General features: G+C 48.3%; 1 protein-coding gene across 4 annotated transcripts; it reads left to right on the top strand.

The window, feature by feature from the left end:
* The first annotated feature begins 7,133 nt into the window (after positions 1–7,133).
* On the top strand, positions 7,134–18,225 carry C6H5orf52 (chromosome 6 C5orf52 homolog). Of its 4 annotated transcripts, none has more exons than XR_011624532.1 (5): positions 7,134–7,517; positions 10,787–10,895; positions 12,434–12,583; positions 17,259–17,354; positions 17,921–18,225. XR_011624532.1 is itself a non-coding variant. In XM_011742410.3 (3 exons), exons 1-3 carry the CDS (start codon positions 7,294–7,296, stop codon positions 18,017–18,019), a joined length of 432 nt encoding a protein of 143 aa, XP_011740712.2. In that variant the 5' UTR covers positions 7,145–7,293; the 3' UTR covers positions 18,020–18,225. The 4 variants fall into 4 exon arrangements, 1 of the variants encoding a protein (XP_011740712.2); XR_011624534.1 differs by having other exon boundaries at positions 7,136–7,517; positions 12,455–12,583; XR_011624533.1 differs by lacking the exon at positions 17,259–17,354.
* Positions 18,226–19,593: the final 1,368 nt, after the last annotated feature.

Here is a 19,593-nt window from a genome sequence, read left to right as displayed (position 1 = left end):
GCCTTTTTGTTGCTGTTGTTGTTGTTGTTGTTGTTGTTTTTAAGACAGGGTCTCACTTTGTTGCTCTGGCTGGAGGGCAGTGATCACAGCTTACTGTAGCCTCAACCTCCTGGGTTCAAGCAATCCTCCCACCTCAGCTTCCCAGGTAGCTGGTACTACAGGCATGTACCACCATCCCCAGGTAATTTTTGTATTTTTAATAGAAATGGGGTTTCACCATATTGCACAGTCTGGTCTCAAACTCCTGGGCTCAAGTGATCTGCCAAAGTGCTGTTTCCCAAAGTGCTGGCATTACAGGCATGAACCACCATGCCTAGCCCTCTGTGGCTTTCTGAACACTGATATCATTATCAGACTGGCTGACCCTGGGGAGCAAAGCCACAGGAAACCCTGGCCTGTAGACCACAAGGAGTGCTTCCACTGCTGCTCCAGTTAGACAAATCCTGGAGAAGGAATCCAACTGGCCCCACCCACTTGGTTCATGGACCCATCCCTGTTCCAATCATTGTGGCCAGGTGGTATGGAGTATTCTGAGCAGCCCAGGATAGACTGGGGGCCAACTCAGTGAGTGGGGAATGTTTACACCTTAGTTGGGGTGAGGAACTCTGAAATACTCTTAACTGGAAGCTCCTGAGGTGGCTTTATACCTGAGGGCTGTGCCATCTTTCAGCTGTCCAGAAGTTTCCTGTTAAAGCTATATGAAGGACCAGGCATGGCGATGCACACCTGAAATCCCAGCACTTTGAGAGGCTGAGGTGGGCGGACCACCTGAGGTCAGGAGTTCGAGACCAGACTGGCCAACATATAGTGAAACCTCGTCTCCACTACAAAATACAAAACTTAGCTGGGTGTGGTGATGCACGCCTGTATTCCCAGCTACTTGGGAAGATGAGGCAGAAAAATCCCTTGAACCCAGGAGGTGGAGGTTGTAGTAAGCCGAGATTGTGCCACTCTACTCCAGGCTGCGACACAGAGCAAAACTCTGTCTCTCGCTCTGAGTCTCCTTGAATCTCAGTTTCCTGAAATATTAAATGGGGGTAATAATACATAATAGATGTCAAGTGCCTAAAACATCTAAGGGTTCCATATAGCTTTATTTTTATATATTTATTTTAAGTAAATATGTATTTCAAATAAATATTTTAAATATATATTATATTAGATATATTTCAAATATATATTTTAAATATATTATTTATCTTAAATATTATTTATCTTAAATAATATATATTATTTTAAATAAATATATAAATATTTAAATAAATATAAATAATTATAACTCATTTATGAATTTATCTATCTATAATAAATAAAAATTTATTTATCTATCACAAATAAATAAAAATAAAGTTATATGGAGACCTTAGGTGTTTTAGGTACCTGACGTCTATTATGTATTATTTCCCCCATTTAATAGTTCAGGAAACTGAGACTCAAAGAGATGAAGAACTTCACTAAGATCACACAATGAGTCACTGCAGAGCTGCAAACCCTGGTCTGACTGACCATCTTGCAGGATAGTCCCTTTTTTTTTTTTTCTTAGATGGAGTCTCACTCTTTCACACAGGCTGGAGTGCAGTGGTGCGATCTCGGTTTAAATTTCAAAGCAATGAAATTCTTGAAAGCCACTTAGTTATTGGGAGAGAAGAAGATTAAAAGAAAGACAAATTAATGAGTGAAGAATGGAGAGGTATTGAACGGGAAGACATTGTGGGAGAAATGGAATCTTGAAGCTAAGGAGATGGGCCCAAGGTTGTTTTTTTTGTTTGATTTTTGTTTTTTTGAGACAGGGTCTCACTCTATCACTCAGGCTGGAGTGCAGTGGAACAATCATGGCTTACTGTAGTCTTGACTTCCTGGGCACAAGCAATCCTCCCACCTCCACCTCAGCCTCCAGAGTAGCTGGGACCACAGGCACATGCCACCATGCCTGACTAGTTTTTGTATTTTTGTAGAGACAGGGTCTCGCTATGTTGCCCAAGCTGGTCTCAAACTCCTGGGCTCAACTGATCCTCCCATCTCAGCCTCCCAAAGTGCTGGGATTGGTGTGAGCCACTATGCCCAGCTGAAAGATTCTTTAGTCCAGTAGACACACACACACACCTCAGTTCAAATGAAATCTCACCTGGGATCCCATTCAGGTCATCAAAACTATTAGCAGATTAACATATTATTGAGCACTCATGTGCTAGGTATAAGGCCCAGCTCTTTTCAAACATGATCTCACTGAATCCTCCCAACAGCAGAATAGGTCATTTTATTAGCCCTATTTTATGGATGAGGTGTTTTTTTTGTTGTTGTTGTTTGGCTATTTTTTTTTTTTTTTTTTTTTTTTTTTTGAGATGAAGTCTGGCTCTGGCACCCAGACTGGAGTGCAGTGGCACAATCTCAGCTAACTGTAACCTCCGCCTCCTGGGTTCAGGCGATTCTCGTGCCTCAGCCTCCTAAACAGTTGGGATTACAGGCACGCACCACCACACCCGGCTAATTTTTGTGTTTTCAGTAGAGACAGGGTTTCATCATGCTGGCCAGGCTGGTCTCCACCTCCTGACCTCAGGTAATCCACCTGCCTTGGCCTCCCAAAGTGCTGGGATTACAGGTGTGAGCCACCATGCCTGGCCAAGGTCAGCTCTTTAACATCAAAGCTGGACTCCAACCCAGGTGCCTCTTCCACCAGGTACCTGAAGAACTTGTCACCCACTCTGGGATGGATGGACCATTAGGGAGAGTTAGGCTGGGTTAGGGAGATGTGGATGAGGGAGAGGCTCACCCAAGAAGCGGAGGGATGGGACATAGGAGTCCTGACTGCTGCCCCAGACTCCTATGAAATAAAGAGATGAGTTCGGCTTGTCGCTGGAAGATCTCTGTGGAGTATTCCTTGTGCCTGAAGTTCTGTGATGATGGCAGTGGACAGATGAATGGTACTATCGCTTAAAGAGATTAAGTATGTTTGAACACAACTTCATTTCTTGGTTGAAAATACATTTCATTTCCCCTCCCTTCATTCCCCCACCAAATGCATTTCACCGCTTTGGAGTACTTGGAAAAACTTACCAGTTTAAAAACCTTGAGGCTGGGTGCAGTGATTCACGCCTGTAATCCCAGCACTTTGGGAGGCCAACGTGGGTGGAATCACCTGAGGTGAGGAGTTTGAGAACAGCCTGGCCAACATGGCGAAACCCTGTCTCTTTTAAAATACAAAAATTAGCCGGGTTTGGTGGCAGGCCCCTGTTATCCCAGCTACTCTACTCGGGAGGCTGAGGCAGGAGAATCACTTGAACCCAGGTCGCAGAGGCTGCAGTGACCTGATATCGTGCCACTGCCCTCCAGACTGGGTGACAGAGTGAGACTCCATCTCAGAATAAATAAATACATACGTACATACGTACATACATACACACCTTGCTGGATGCACAGTAGACTTTGTTCCTTTCCTCTACAGCATTCCTCCATGATCTGGAACAAAAAGAAGGGAACTTCTGTTTACTGAGCACCTATGACCTGCGAGGCATTTTATCTTACCTCATTCATTCCCCACAACAACACTTGTCAGGCATCATGCCCATCTTACAGGCAAGAAAACCAAGGCACAGGGAGGTGGAGGAACTTAATGTCAGATGTGAACCAGGCCATACGATGCACAGGGCATGCTCTTCCCATGCCAGGCGGCCGCCCCAGTGATCCTCAGCTGCATTATGAGCGCAGAGCTTATTTCAGCCATTATTGGCAAAAAGGAACTGCTCTGTGAGGGATGCCCATGGTTGGAAGCTTCATTTATGGCCCCTGGCCACTGACTCTCCTCCCACGGCTGTAGCTGTTGAGCACAGTGGTTGATAACATGTCAAGAAGGAAGCCTGGGATGAAGACTTATTCCCCACACTGCAGGTCCTAGCTCTAGGCTGTCAGGCAGGAGCAGTGATTTCAGAATGTGAAGAATTCAGAATTTAGTGGATCCAGAGGATCCTGCCAAAGGGCTACCCAGCTGGAATCAGAGAGGTAACTTGTCAGGGAGCAGGGGGAGGTAGCTAGCTGCTGAAGTTGCTGCTAAGAGTGAGTGCTAAAGTTGTGACATATCTGTCTCATCTATCCATCCATTCATCCATTCACTCACCAATCCATCCATCCATCCATCCATCCACCCACCCACCTATCCATCCCTCCACTCATCTATCCGACCACTCATCTATCCGACCACTCATCCATCCAACCACTCATACATCCATACATCCATCCACCCACCCACCCACCCACCCACCCACTCACCTATGTGGCCCTTGAACACACGATCAGAACATAAAGGTGGAAGAACAGGTTTTCTTCTTTGCTGAGACACCTCTGACTTTTCTTGATCAGTGATGGGAACCTGCAGACTGGGAGTGCTTCAGCTCTGGTTCACTCTGATCTTGGGCAAGTCACCTTTCCACTATGAGAGGCTGGGGAGTTGGAAGAGACCATATAGCTGTCTTGTGCAGATCGCCTCTCCTATTTCATCAATGGGTGACGGAACCTAGGAGTAGGAAGGCAACCTGTCAAGGTCAGGTAAGGAATTAGTGGTAGATTTGGTCCTGGATCCCAGGATCCTGCTGCTCATTTGTAAAGTGAGAATGGGAATCCCGGCTCTCCTCACTTCCCAGGATTGTAGGAAGGACCCCACGAGATAAGTGGTGGGAAAGCATTTTGACAGGTGACGTCACCAGGCCAGAAGGTTCCAAATGTGCACCTGGGGCTCTGGCTGCTGGGCTAGGGCAGATCCCACAGAGACCAAAAGGGGTCAGCAGAGGCTTGTGCTTAGATGCTCAGCTAGGATGTGCTACAAGGCACAATGCCCGGGTGCTGAAATTGGGGAGTGAGGCAAAGTCATTTATTTTTATTAATGAATGTATTTTTTGAGACAGAGTCTTGCTCTGTAGTCCAGGCTGGAGTGCAGTGGCACAATCTCGGCTCACTGGAACCTCTGCCTCCTGGGTTCAAGCAATTCTCCTGCCTCAGCCTCCCGAGTAGCTGGGATTATAGGCAGGCACCACCACACCCGGCTAATTTTTGTAGAGATGGGGTTTCACCATTTTGACCAGGCTGGTCTTGAACTCCTGACCTCTAGTGATCTGCTCTCCGTGACCTCCCAAAGTGTTGGGATTACAGGTGTAAGCCACCGCACCCAGCAATTTTATCTATCTATCTATCTATCTATCTGGGACAAAGTATTTCTCTGTCGCCCAGGCTGGAAGTGCATGGCACGATCTTGGCTCACTGCAACCTCCTCCTCCCGGATTCAACCGATTCTCGTACCTCAGCTTCCCGAGTGGCTGGCATTACAGGGGGGCGCTACCACGTCCGACTAATTTTTTTTATTTTTAGTATGAACAGGGTTTCATTATGCTGGCCAGGTTGGTCTCTAAAACTCCTGACCCCAAGTGATCCGCCTGTCTTAGCCTCACAAAGTGCAGGGATTACAGGCATGAGCCATGGCCCCCAGCCTGGCCATTTTTCTCTAGAATTCCAGGAACAGGCTGAGTGGGGATGGGGGTGATTCTGAGGCTACTAAAAAGAACAGCCAAAGCTTGCATAGGCAAATCCTACCTGCCAATGCCCTGGACTCAAATGCATCAGGCTCACCCCAGGAAGGGCAGCGAGGGCTGCCTTGTTCTAGAGACGATATGACAGGCAAGGAAAAAGCCTCCTGAACCAAGGTGGAAGCCTAAATGCTAAGAGACGTTCTGGATCCTCATCATCAGATAATCCAGAGAGAAGTGAACTGATGGCCCCTCAAACCAGTGCCCAGTGAGTGATGGGAATAAAGGAAAGTGCTGTTCATCACAGCAACTAAAAGTCTGCAGGAGAGACAATGCTCTTGAGGGTGAGGGTAGTGATGGGAGGAGGGTCAGTCATTTTCATGCTAGTTAGGAAATATTTATCAGGCACCATATTAGGGGTTGGAGATACTGAAATGTACAAGACAGTCATGGCCCCTTTTCTCAGAGCTCAAAGTCTAGTGGGGGAAACAGACATTAAATAGGCAATTACAGGCAGACAGAGCTTGAAAAGAGGATAACAGTGGCTACCTTAAAAGGATGTTGTGAAATTAAATGAGATAATCCAGGTAAAGAGTTTTATCAGGACTTGGCACAGAGTAAGCCCTCTGAAAATGATAACTATTTTTCTTGCTTTGGATAGGGAAGTTAAAATGCAGGGCTCTGTGGAAGTGAAGTGTAAAGAGAGATTTATTCCAGGTCGGAGGCTAGGAAGTCACAAAGACCGCCTGAAGAAATCACAAGAGATCTGAAGAACGTTTAGCTTGAGGCAGAGGGAGGGGAGAAAAAAATAGCAACTCAGTAGCAGCTCAGTTTCACCACTTTACAGCCTATAAAGTCTTTGGCTTCCCTCATCTGGTTCGATCTTCAAACCTAATCAGACCGGCATCTAGAGTTAATATTTCCATTTTACACAAGAGGAAAGAGAGACCCAGCGGGAAAAAATGACTTGTTCAGAGTCATAAAGCAAAGTCCCGAAGCAAGTCTTTCTGGCCCATTATGTGTGGGAAAAGCGAACAAACACCCCGGGGCGTTAGCGAAACACTAGGTTACAAACGTGGAACGAAGTCAAAGAGTTAACGAGAGCCAGGCACCACTTATAGGGGTTGGCCAGGTAGGTTTCCTGGGGGCGCTGGCATTGGAATAGGCTTCTTCGCCTGCTAGGTGTCAAGACCCCTCAGGAGAGTGGCGGATTCGTTCCGTAAGCGGCCGCCCAGCGAAGCCTCGGGCAAGGGTCTTCCGGAAAGAGACCAGTCTTGATGCTGGAGCCTCAATCCCCGTTGGCCTAGCACTTTGGTTTCCATAGCAATTGTCTCTCGCCGCAGAAAGGAATCGCCTGTGCCGGGTCTTCAGAGAAATCCAGGCCTCAGCTCCACGCCCCTGAGCAGCCCCACCCTGGCTCACCCCGTTACCCGCCCCGACAGCAAGACCGGGGCACCGCCGTCCCCGCGTCGAAGCGGATAGGATCTGCTCAGCTCACCGCACCCCACTTCTTCCGGACCCGTCCGTTTCCACGGCAACGCGCCAGGTCTCACCACGGCGGCCGCCGAGGGACAATATTACTGCGTCCGTAGCCGCCGGGCTCTGCATGCAGGTCCAACAGCACCTATCCCTTTCCCCGCCGCCAGTATGTGTCTCCCAGGCAACGCGCGGCGCTCGGCTCAGGGCTCCGCCCAGGCACTCACTCCGCGTCAGCGCGCGGCCACCTAGCTGCGCTGGCAACCAGCCTCCGGTTTCCAACTTTTTCTCCAATAGGGAAGCCGCAATGACACAGCCGACTAAGCCCTTGGTCACCTGGGACCTGGGATCCTCCACGATCTATGGGACCGCCCCCCAGGCGACCACCAGTTCTGCCGCAACCTCGAACTACCAGCTGGGCTCGAACTACCAGCGCGATAGACTCGGCCGCCGCCAAGACATCGGCGTAGGGGGTCAGCCGCAGGTCTGCTTCCCGCGGCCGCGGACCGCGCAGCAGCCGGTGCTCTTCAGGTGCGGCCCGCATGCCCAGAGCGTTCGTCAGACCCTCGGACCCACGAGGGAACCCGAACTCTTTGAGACTGGCGCTTCCCTCAGCCGGACCCCGGCCCTTTTTCCCACCCCCGGACAGTCGATTCCTCGTAGCCCCGGGCCCCAGCTCCTTCCCAGTCTAAATCTTCGGATTCCCTGGAGCCCGAACTCCGTCGCCCCGGAATCCCGGGAGAACCTGGAATCCCCATTTCCAGTCCACATTTTCTCAGAATCGGTCCCGGCCCGTTAGTCCTTTAGGCATGACATCTGGTGGCCGCAGCACCCTAGGGGGTGAGCCCTGACTCTTAGAGCCTGGCGAGGCCCGGGTCCTCCCAAGTTAGAATCCGTCTCATATGCCCCTTCTCAGCCTCTCTGTTCCCCAGTGGTCCTGGAAAAAAACCCAGTTCCCTCTGCCTGGCCCGGATCCTCACAAACCCTAATTACCCGTGCTCCTTTCCATTCCACAAACACCCCTCTCTGCATCCTTCAGGCTGCTGTCCATGGAGAACTTGAGGTAGAAAGCAATTTGGTTCAAAATGACCTTTATTACTTGAAAGGGACTATTTCCAGTCGTTGCCACCCTTTTCCCCTTCTAGTATTGGTAAATTTGGTGCACCCACTAAGTGGGTGAAGAGTTTTATGTGTCCTTAAATGTTTTAGGGATTTCTTTTTTCAGCAACAACAACAACAACAAATCAGAATTTGGGGGACTTTTGTGTTTGAGCATCTTGATCTCTAAACCAGCCTTTTCCATCACCTCATACCTAGGCTGTGCATAGAGGTCAGAAAAATGTAAATGGGAGACTGGGAAATTGGATTGTTCATACTAGTTTGTAAATCTAAAAACATACACGACACTCCGATTCCAAATTGGCTGAAAATGAATTGCGATTCTCCTGCCTCAGCCTCCTGAGTAGCTGGGATTACAGACGTGCGCCACCATGCTTGGCTAATTTTTGTATTATTAGTAGAGACGGGGTTTCACCATATTGGCCAGGCTGGTCTGGAACTCCTGACCTCAGGTGATCTGCCTGCCTCTGCCTCCCAAAGCGCTGGGATTACAGGTGTGAGCCACTGCACCCGGCATCAGTTAGAAAAAAATTCTAGTCCTTCAAAATGTTTTACCCTTCCACAGTTGTCTTTTTTGTCCTAATTACAAAAGTAGCGTACACTTATGGATAAATAAGTCCAGGTGCAGTGACTCATGCCTGTAATCCCACCACTTTGAGAGGCTGAGGAGGGTGGATCACCTGAGCTCAGGAGTTCAAGACCAGCCAGGTCAACATGGCGAAACCCTGTGTCTACCAAAAATACAAAAAATTAGCCAGGCATGGTGGCTGGCCTGTGGTCCTAGTTACTTGGGAGGCTGAGGTGTGAGGATTGCTTGAGCCTGGGAGGCAGAGGTTGCAGTGAGCCGAGACTGTGCCACTGCACTCCAGCCTGGGCAACAGAGTGAGACCCCGTCTCAAAGAAATAAAAATAAAATAAAATAAGAAAAATAAGACAGACTAGCAGCATGATTGGCTAGGGACAATCACTGTTAACATTTTGGTGCATTTTGTTCGGGATCCATTCATATATTTATATATTTATATATATATATATATATGATAACATGCTTACACTTACAAAACAATACATCACAAAAAGTTCACTTTCTAGTAACCTGCTTTCTTCTCCCATCTAATACACCACCCGTGTCTATGTTTCATACACAATTACATGTATTTTATTTTATGACATACCAAAATTTATTCAATATTGTACATCTTGTTTCCACATTTTAGAAAGAAAATATGAACTTTTTTTTTTTTTTTTTTTTGAGATGGAGTCTCACTTTGTTGCCCATGCTGGAGTACAGTGGTACGATAGTTCACTGCAACCTCCGCCTCGTGGGTTCATGTGATTCTCCTGCATCAGCCTCCCAAGTAGCTGGGATTACAGGTGCTCACCACCACGCCCAGCTAATTTTTGTATTTTTAGCAGAGACGGGGTTTCACCATGTTTGCCAAGCTGTTCTGGAACTCTTGACTTCCACGTGATTCGCCTGCTTCAGCCTCCCAAAGTGCTGGAACTACAGGTGTGAGCCAACACATCCGGTCCTGAACAATTATTTTTAAATGGACAAAACCATTTAAAGGTATATGTTCATAAAACTACTTCGTGGTGTAACCAAATTATCAAAAAGTGAAAACTCAGTGCCTGGAAGTGTTTCCACTTTTCACCGTTTTCTCATTTTGACCAAATTGTTGTATTTTCACCTGGAGTACTTGGCTCCATTCTAGCCCACCCCACCCCATCTTTCACCTCTCACCTTTCAGAGTCTCCTAAAACCCTTGGCCACCCCATACCTCCCTCACTTTTCTAAACTCCCCAAACTTTCTTCCAGAATTTCCCTGTTAACCAGCCTAACACCTGTCCAAGCTTTTCATTTTCATTTCTCCCTGCTCTAATTTATACTCCCCCAACCCCCCACCTCCCAGATCCCTTTGAGGCATACACTCTAGAGCAAGTGCCCCCCAAGCTAAACACCTCTCAGATTCATCCTTCTGAATCCTACCCTACAACTTTACTCCTCTCCTCTAAGACTCCTCTCACCATTTCATCCTTAAGAAGGATCATCAAGATGACTGCTTTTGGCTGGGTGGGCGTAGTGGCACTTGCCTGTAATCCCAGCACTTTGGGAGGCTGAGGTGGGTGTATCTCTTGAGGTCAGGAGTTCAGAACCAGCCTGTCCAACACGGTGAAATCCTGTCCCTACTAAGCATACAAAAATTAGCCAGGCATGGTGGCAAGTACCTGTAGTCCCAGCTACTCAGGAGGCTGAGGCAGGAGAATTGCTTGAACCGGAGGCGGAGGTTGCAGTAAGCCAAGATTGCACCACTGCATGCCAGCCTGGGAGACAGAGTGAAACTCCGTCTCAAAAAAAAAACAAAAAACAAAAAAAGGATGACTGCTTCTGAGGATGGTTCTGAGTTCCTGATTACCCTTCTCTTGTGGACTGCACTGGGCCCTTTTATATCCTCAGAATGGCTTTTCTTCTAGGTATCCATGAAATACCCCTTTAGCGTACCTTTTCCACAACAAGAAACTGTGGTTACTCCCTTGTTCTTCTGAAAATTATGGCAGAGCTGCACTTGTCCTAAGAAACCTGGGGAAGCCTCAGCCACTCCCTCAGGACCCCATCAAATGTGCTCTGGCCCTGGCTCCAGCCATCTGTAACCTGTACCACCTTTCCCTCCCTGCTCCAGCGTAATGAATTCCAGTGAAGCAGCAATGAAAAAAACTTTACCCAAGAGCCATTTATCTCGGGTGATTATTCATGATAACCGCATCGCACAACGAATCTATGAGATGGAGGTAAAGTAGCCACAAGCTTTTGCATTAGAGGGTGTTAGTGGCTTGACCCATATTTATTTCATTCTCCCTGTATCCTGGGGGATCATAGAGGTGATAGAGAGTCATCAAGGTGCCCTAAGGCAGGCCCCATTTTACGGAGGAGGCAATTTGATACTCAGGGTTACTGACTTGCACAAGGTTCCTGGGCTAAGGGAGCCAGAGGAAAAGACTCCATATCTCTTGGGTCTTTTTTTCTGAAAACATATTATCTATTTAGGGAATCCATGAATGGATTCTTATTTTCTCCTATACAAAGTCTGGGGTCCTAGGCCGCACGCAGTGGCTCATACCTCTAATCCCAGCACTTTGGGAGGCTGAGGCAGGAGGATCACTTGAGGTCAGGAGTTCGAGACCAGCCTGGCCAACATGGTGAAATCCTGTGTCTACTAAAAATACAAAGATTAGCCTGGTGTGGTGGCACCTGCCTGTAATCTCAGCTACATGGGAGGCTGAGGCATGAGAACTGCTTGAACCTGGGTGGTGGAGGTTGCAGTGAGCTGAGATTGTGCCACTGCACTCCAACCTGGGCAACAGAGCAAGACGCCATCTCAAACAAACAAACAAACAAACAAACAGAAAACCAAAGTCTTGGGTCCTAGAGTTTGAATGGGCCTCAACACCATCTTGTCGATATTTTCCTTTAGGGATTATCCCCATTTTCCAGATGAGAACTGAGGCTCTTCTCCCACTTTTTGCTATGGACAGGTAGAGTTTGACCTGCTTACTTGAAATGCTGAGTTCTGTCACTGCACTGTTCCCATAGACCCTGATTGATGCATTCATTAAACCTGTCCTTTGGGCCTACTTGGGATAGGTACTGTGTTGGGCACTAGGAAGAGACAAGTGAACAAGATGGACTCCAGGAACACACTCATTTTTTCAAGCGGAGCAGGGTGCCCAGGGTTGAGCTGCTGCCACCACCTTTTCTTTTTTGAGACAGAGTTTCACTCTTCTTGCCCAGGCTGGAATGGAGTGGCACTATCTCAACTCACTGCAACCTCTACCTCCTGGGTTAAGCAATTCTCCTGCCTCACCTTCCCAAGTAGCTGGGATTACAGGCATGCACCACTACGCCTGGCTAATTTTTGTTTTATTAGTAGAGACGGGGTTTCACCATGTTGGCCAGGCTGGTCTCGAACTCCTGACCTCAGGTGATCCACCCACCTCAGACTCCCAAAGTGCTGGGATTACAGGAGTGAGCCACCATGTCCAGTCACTGCCCCCTTCTTGACTCTTTTGAGCTTCCCTCCATGTTCCAGGGGCAAGTCTGGATGGGCCCACAGGATTCTAACATTAAAAACAATTGGAGATCCTTAAGAGATGGTGCCAGATCCTCTTGAAGGTCACAAACACCAAAAGAAGAGTAGGGACCTGGGCATTTCTCCTTCTGCTACACTTCCATGGGTGTGGTACAGTGGAAATAGATGGGAAAGTCAGCTTTGTGTGACCCTGGGTGAATCACACTTCCTCCAGACTCTGCTTTCTCATTTGTAACATAGGATCTATTAAGATCCTCTCAGTTGCAGGTAATATAAACTGAACTTGAACTAGTTCAAGCAAAAGAGAGAAGTTGGGTTTACATAATCAAGGATGGACAGGGCAGAGTCACCAATGTTTTTGGGGAAAGCCAGGAGCTGTACTACCACCAGGTATGTCTTCCATTTTCTCTCATCGTCTTTGTATCCTTCTTTTTTTTTTTTTTTTTTTTTTTTTTTTTAAACATGGTCTCACTCCTTTGCTCAGGCCGGAGGGCAGTGGCATGATCATAGCTCACTGTAGCCTCAACCTTCTGGGTTCAAGCAATCCTCCCACCTCTGCCTCCCAGGTTGCTAGGATTACAGGCACGTGCCATCATGCCCAGCTAATGTTTTGTACTTTTAATAGAAATGAGGTTTCACCATATTGCCCAGGCTAGCCTCAAACTCCTGGGCTCAAGTGATCTGCCCATCTCTGCTTCCCAAAGTGCTGGGATTACAGGCATGCTCCACTGTGCCCGGCCCTTTGTGGCTTTCTGAACACTGGTATCATTATCAGACTGGCTGACCTTGGGGAGCAAAGCCACAGGAAACCCTGGCCTGTAGACCACAAGGAGTGCTTCCACTGCTGCTCCGGTTAGACAAATCCCGGAGAAGGAATCCAGCTGGCCCCACTTGGTTCATGGACCCATCCCTGTTCCAATCATTGTGGCCAGGTGGTGTGGAGTATTTTGAGAGGCCTAGGATAAGTTGGGGGTCAACTCAGTGAGTAGGGAATGTTGTGCACCTTAGGTGAGGGGAGGAACTCTGAAATACTCTTTAACTGGAAGCTCCTGAGTTGGCTTTATGTATACCTGAGGGCTGTGCCAACTTTCAGCTGCCCAGAAGCTTCCTTTTTTTATTATTTTTATTTATTTATATTTTTGAGACAGAGGTTCACTCTTGTTGCTCAGGCTGGAATGCAGTAGCTCCATCTCAGCTCACTGCAACCTCCACCTTCCAGTTTCAAGCAATTCTTCAGCCTCAGTCTCCCAAGTAGTTGGGATTGCAGCCACCACACCTAGCTAATTTTTGTATGTTTAGTAGAGATAGGGTTTCACCATGTTGGCTAGGCTGGTCTCGAACTCCCGACCTCATGATCCACCTGCCTCGGCCTCCCCAAAGTGCTGAGCCACCGCGCCCGGCCCTTTTTTTTTTTTGAGATGGAGTCACCCAGGCTGGAGTGCAGTGGCACCATCTCAGCTTACTGCAACCTCCACCTCCTGGGTTCAAGCGATTGTCCCGCCTCAGCCTCCCAAGTAGCTGGGACTACAGGCATGTGCCAGCACACCTAATTTTTGTATTTTTAGTAGAGACAGGATTTCACCATGTTAGCCAGGCTGGTCTCGAACTCCTGACCTCGGGTCATCTGCCAGCCTCAGCCTCCCAGAGTTCTAGGATTACAGGCATGAGCCACTGCACTTGGTCTCAGAAGCTTCCTTTTAAAGCTATACGGAGACCTTATATGTTTTAGGTACCTGACACCTATTATGCATTATTACCTCCATTTAATAGTTCAAAAACTGAGACTCAAAGGAAATGGAGGAACTTCACTAGGATCACACTGTGAGTCACTGCAGAGTTACAAACCCCAGTCTGACTAACCGTCATGCAGGACATTCTCCCTAAGGACAGACACTGGTTTCTCCAGTTTATAGACCCAGTGACTAGCGGAGATGCCAGCTTGTAGGAACTCAGAGGATTTGAAGGCTTCTGTGACAATGTGGCAGTGTTTCTGCCTCTCTAAAAATGTGATCACATTAGGGGAAGAGGCGTCCTTGGCTAGCCACGGATTTCAAGGACAGCTAGGTTCTAGCATCTTAGGCATCCCCTGAGTATGCTCTAAGAACAGTGAATGATGGCTGCTACTGCTTCATCTATAGCTGCGGTCCTCAAGAGGTTTTGCCCCTCAGGGGATATTGGCAATGTCTGGAGACATTTTGATTATTACATTTTTGATATTACAATGATAGTGGTGCTACTATCATTTAATAGGTAGAGGCCAGGGATGCTGCTGAATATCCCACAGTGTATGGGACAGCCTACCACCACACAGAACTGCCTCGCTCAAAATGTCAGTAATGTCAAGGTTGAGAAACCCTGATTGGTAAGAGTCATGCTCAAGGTAAAATCACTAGTTGAGAGAGGCCAAAAAGCCTGCCGTCATGGAGTGGACTAGAAAATGGTGGTAAGCCAGGCACGGTGGCTCACGCACTTTGGAAGGACGAGGCGGGCGGCTCACCTGAGGTTGGGAGTTCGAGACCAGCCTGACCAACATGGAGAAACCCTTCTCTACTAAAAATACAAAATTAGCCGGGTGTGGTGGCACATGCCTGTAATCCCAGCTACTCAGGGGGCTGAGGCAGGAGAATTGTTTGAACCCGGGAGGCAGAGGTTGTGATGAGCCAAAATCGCATCATTGCACTCCAGCCTGGGCAACAAGAGCAAAACTCTCAAAGAAAAGAAAAGAAAATGGTGGTAATAAGGTCAGGCACGGTGGCTTACACCTGTAAGCCCAGCACTTTGGGAGGCCGAGGCAGGTGGCTCACTTGAGGTCAGGAGTTTGAAACTAGCCTGGCCAACATGGTGAAACCCTGTCTCTACTAAAAATACAAAAATTAACTTGGTGTGGTGGCTTGAGCCTGTAATCTCAGATACTTGGAAGGCTGAGGCATGAGAATCACTTGAACCCAGGATGTGGAGGTTGCAGTGAACCAAGACTGTGCCACTGCACTCTCTCTAGCCTGGGCGATAGAGTGAGACCCTGTCTCAAAAAAAAAAAAAAAAAGAAAAAAAGAAAATGGTGGTAATGGCACCCAGTTGGTAATGGCTGGATCAGAATCATCTCAGGTACATGACAAAAGTGGAGATTGCTGGCCCCCATCCAAACCCTGTTAAGCAAGAATCCTTGGGGCTGACGTTTGTATCAAGTAACTGAAACACTTCTGATGCTCAGCCAGGTTTGGAGAACACGGACTTGAACTATGTCATTTAGTACCCACCCTCCCTCTTTAATTGCTCATGTCAAGTAATCATGTCCACATTGGCCTTTATGAAGAAGTCCTTTGCTTAACCTTGTGCTGGGTCTGCAGATAATGTTAGTGCTTATCAGAAACCCCTGGAAGGCTTGTTAAAAACATACATTCACAGGATCACCACCCACCACATTGTTTCGACATGCCCGAAACCTCCCCATCCTTCAAAACCTAGTCTCAGTTTATATGCTAACTTCTCTGTATAGCTTTTCTTTTCTTTTCCAAGGCAGAGTCTCGCTCTGTCACCCAGGCTGGAGCGCAGTGGCACAATCGCGGCTCAATGCAACTTCCGTCTCCTGGGTTCAAGCGATTCTTGTGCCTTAGCCTCCTGAGTAGCTGGGATTGCAGGCATATGCCACCACACCCAGCTAGGTTTCTTTGTATTTTGAGTAGAGATGGGGTTTCACCATGTTGGCCAGGCTGATCTCAGACTCCTGGCCTCAAGTGAGCCACCTGCCTCGGCCCCACAAAGTGCTGGGATTATGGGCATAAGCCACCGCGCCCAGCCAAGTGAAACTTGTCTCGATATCCCCCTTCCTTGAACACTGCGCTTCTTTTGGAGGTGGATCATTTTCTCTCTTAGAAATATTTGGTCATGTGGGCCGGGCATGGTGGCTCACACCTGTAATCCCAGCACTTTGGGAGGCCAAAGCGGGCAGATCACGAGGTCAGGAGATCGAGACCATCTGGGCTAACACAGTGAAACTCCATCTCTACTAAAAATACAAAAAAATTAGCTGGGCGTGGTGGTGGGCGCATGTAGTCCCAACTACTAGGGAGGCTGAAGCATGAGAATGGCACAAACCTGGGAGGTGGAGGTTGTGGTGAGCCGAGATTGCACCACACTGCACTCCAGCCTGGGCGACAGTGGGAGACTCTGTCTAAAAAAAGAAAAAGAAATATTTGGGCATGTGTCTTACCTACTGACTACATTGTAGTTACTGTGAAGACCTGTGGCAGTTTTTCTTAGTATCCTCTCCTGTAGCTAGCTCATTGGAGTAAATAAATAAGACATAGGATGTGGCTTCCCAGACCTTACCGTCTTTTGGGGGACATAAGTTATACAATAGAAGAAATCAGTAGAATTCAGTGTGATATAGGGGATGTCACAGACAACATGCGGGAAGCACCAAATGATTAATAGTGACAGGGCAATAGAAGTTATGGAGAGACAAGATGTAACCCTCCTAAACCGCCCCCACCCCCGCCATCTTTTTTCTGACCAGTCTTCAGATAGGGATTTTTTTTTTTTTTTTTTTTTTTAAGACAGAGTCTTGCTCTGTCGCCGGGCTGGAATGCAGTGGCGCAATCTCGGCTCACTGCAACCTCTGCCTCCCGGGTTCAAGCGATTCTCCTGCCTGCAACCTCCGCCTCCCGGGTTCAAGCGATTCTCCTGCCCCAGCCTTCCCGAGTACCTGGGACTACGGGCGCGCACCACCACGCCCAGCTAATTTTTGTGTTTTTAGTAGAGAGGGCGTTTAACCATGTTGGTCAGGATGGTCTCGATCTTTTGACCTCTGCCTTCCTTGGCCTCTCATAGTGCTGGGATTACAGGCGTGAGCCACGACGCCTGGCCAAATAGAGATTGTTTTGTTTTGTTTTGGTTTTTGAGACGGAGTCTCACTCTGTCGCCCAGGCTGGAGTGCAGTGGCGAGATCTCGGCTCACTGCAAGCTCCGCCTCCTGGGTTCACTCCATTCTCCTGCCTCAGCCTCCCGAGTAGCTGGGACTACAGGCGCCCGCCATCGCGCCTGGCTAATTTTTTGTATTTTTTAGTAGAGACGGGGTTTCACCATGTTAACCAGGATGGTCTCGATCTCCTGACCTCGTGATCCGCCCGCCTCGGCCTCCCAAAGTGCTGGGATTACAAGGGTGAGCCACTGCGCCCTGCCTAGAGATGTTTTTAAGGTCAAAATCAGGCTCCTAGGCTGCAGACTGTCAGAAGGTATCATAGAAGTTACCTAGCTTTTTTTTTTTTTTGACACGGAGCCTCACTCTGTTGTCCAGGCTATAGTGCTGTGGTGCGGTCTCAGCTTACTGCAGCCTCCACCACCTGGGTTCAAGCAAATCTCCTGCCTCAGCCGCCTGAGTAGCTGGGATTACAGGTATGGGCCACCATGCCTGGATAATTGTTGTATTTTCAGTAGAGACGGGGTTTCACCATGTTGGCCAGGCTGCTCTCAAACTTCTGACTTCAAGTGATCCACCCTCCTTGGCCTCCCAGAGTGTTGGGATTACAGGCGTGAGCCACTGCTCCCCGCCTTGGAGTTATCTAGCTTAATACCCACTTTTTACAACTAGAGAAATAGGCTCCCTGTGAGTCAAAGTATATGGAATGTACGTAGGGTCCAGCTGGCACTCTTCCCACTCCCACATCAGCAGTACAGATGCCTGCCCCGCTGTGAAGTGACCCTAACCTCACCTCTGTTTTTTGTAAGGTGAACGCTTTAGAGAAGACCAAGAAAAAGATGAACCACTACTATGAACACCTGAAAAAAAAGTTCATGACAGAGCAGCTCAGAAAGCTGGGGCGATAGAGAGATGAATCCATGAACAACCAGTACTTAACCTTTGGGGTACCATGACCAGTTTAAACTCCAGTCTCCCAAGAAAGACCAACCACCCTACTTCTGGCAAAGGGATCTGCCCCAGAGTCATGATGACACCAGTGTGACCAGAGGAGAACTAGTAACTACAACCTACACAACTACAGAACAATAAACAGAAACCAGTAGACAGCGGAGCATAACAAATCCTCAGCAATCCTCATATTCCTTGCCCATGCATGCCCTCTATTCTGGTGAAGGAGGTCCTGATAGTCTCATAGATGCTCAACTCGAAAAGGTGGGATCAAGCTAGCTTCCATGCTTAAGGCAAAGATTGACCTCTTGTTGCCCACATGTCTGAGGTGACATGCCAGGCCAAGTGTGCTGGGACAGTGGTACCTTAGATGGGAAGGCCTCAGTAATGCCACTGCCTGGCATCCCAGTGGTAAGGAGGTCGGGGGGAGGCATCAGAAGGACCTGGCTTAAGTGCTATTTCTACCACCAGTCAGCCTTGTGACTTTGTCACCTCCTTGAACCTCCGTTTCCTTATCTGAAAGAATGCAGTAGTAGTAAGGGAACCTACCTCCAAGGTCTAGCATGAGGATGTAAAGCGCTAAGCCCAGGGCTCATCATTTCCAGTGGTTCTCACCATGATGGCTCCAGTAGCCTTCCAGTAGTGCCCACTCCCTGTTCTGCCTGCTTTCCAGACTACACCCGGATAGTCCCCACACTGTAGCTTTATTTGTGAAGATCCTTCATCTGAAATGCCCCTTTAGCTCTCTCTTCATCCTTCAAGGTTTATCTATATGTCATTTCCTACATGGCATTTTCTTTTTCATTTTTTTTTTTTTTTTGAGATGGAGTCTCACTCTATCGCCTCGGCTGGAGTGCAATGGCACAATCTCGGCTCACTGCAACCTCCACCTTCCAGGTTCAAGTGACTTTCGTGCCTCAGCTTCCTGAGTAGCTGGGATTAAAGGCAGGTGCCTCCACACCTGGCTAACTTTTGTATTTTTGGTAGACAAGGGGTTTCGCCATGTTGGTCAGGCTGGTCTCGAACTCCTGACCTCAGGTGATGCTCCCTTCTTGACCTTCCAAAGTGCTGGGATTACAGGCATGAGCCACCGTGCATAGCCACCAAAGTCATTTAATTCCTGGAGACCCTTAGCAGGAACACTTTCCAGCTCAGCCCTTTGTTAAGTCAGGAAGTGTTACTCTGCCTATTAGAATTCTGGGCCTGGTCCAGCTGCTGACTTTGAAAGTCTGCAGACCTATGAGGGCCGAGGGGACAGAGCCAGGGGCAGGCCTTGGACTGGGACCTCCTGCCTCCCTCGGTAACCTCTCTCTGGGTTTCAGCTCTCCCACTTGCTCTTCAGGAATGGTGGGGCTGGTGGGTGGTTTCTGCACTTCCTTCCATTTCTCAGATCTGAGATGTGGCACTGAGCTTTGCACACATAATGCTTCACGAAGGTCTGCTGAGTGGAAGGGAACAAATCCTCCTCTGAGCAAAGCAAGAAAGTCCAGGCTTATCCACAATGATCACTCAGGGAGAGTTTAACTTGACT

Source organism: Macaca nemestrina, chromosome 6 (genome assembly GCF_043159975.1).
Source record: "Macaca nemestrina isolate mMacNem1 chromosome 6, mMacNem.hap1, whole genome shotgun sequence".
Classification (NCBI taxonomy): domain Eukaryota; kingdom Metazoa; phylum Chordata; class Mammalia; order Primates; family Cercopithecidae; genus Macaca; species Macaca nemestrina.
The sequence above is the reverse complement of the archived record's forward strand: the minus strand, read 5'-3'. Positions and strand labels throughout refer to the sequence as shown.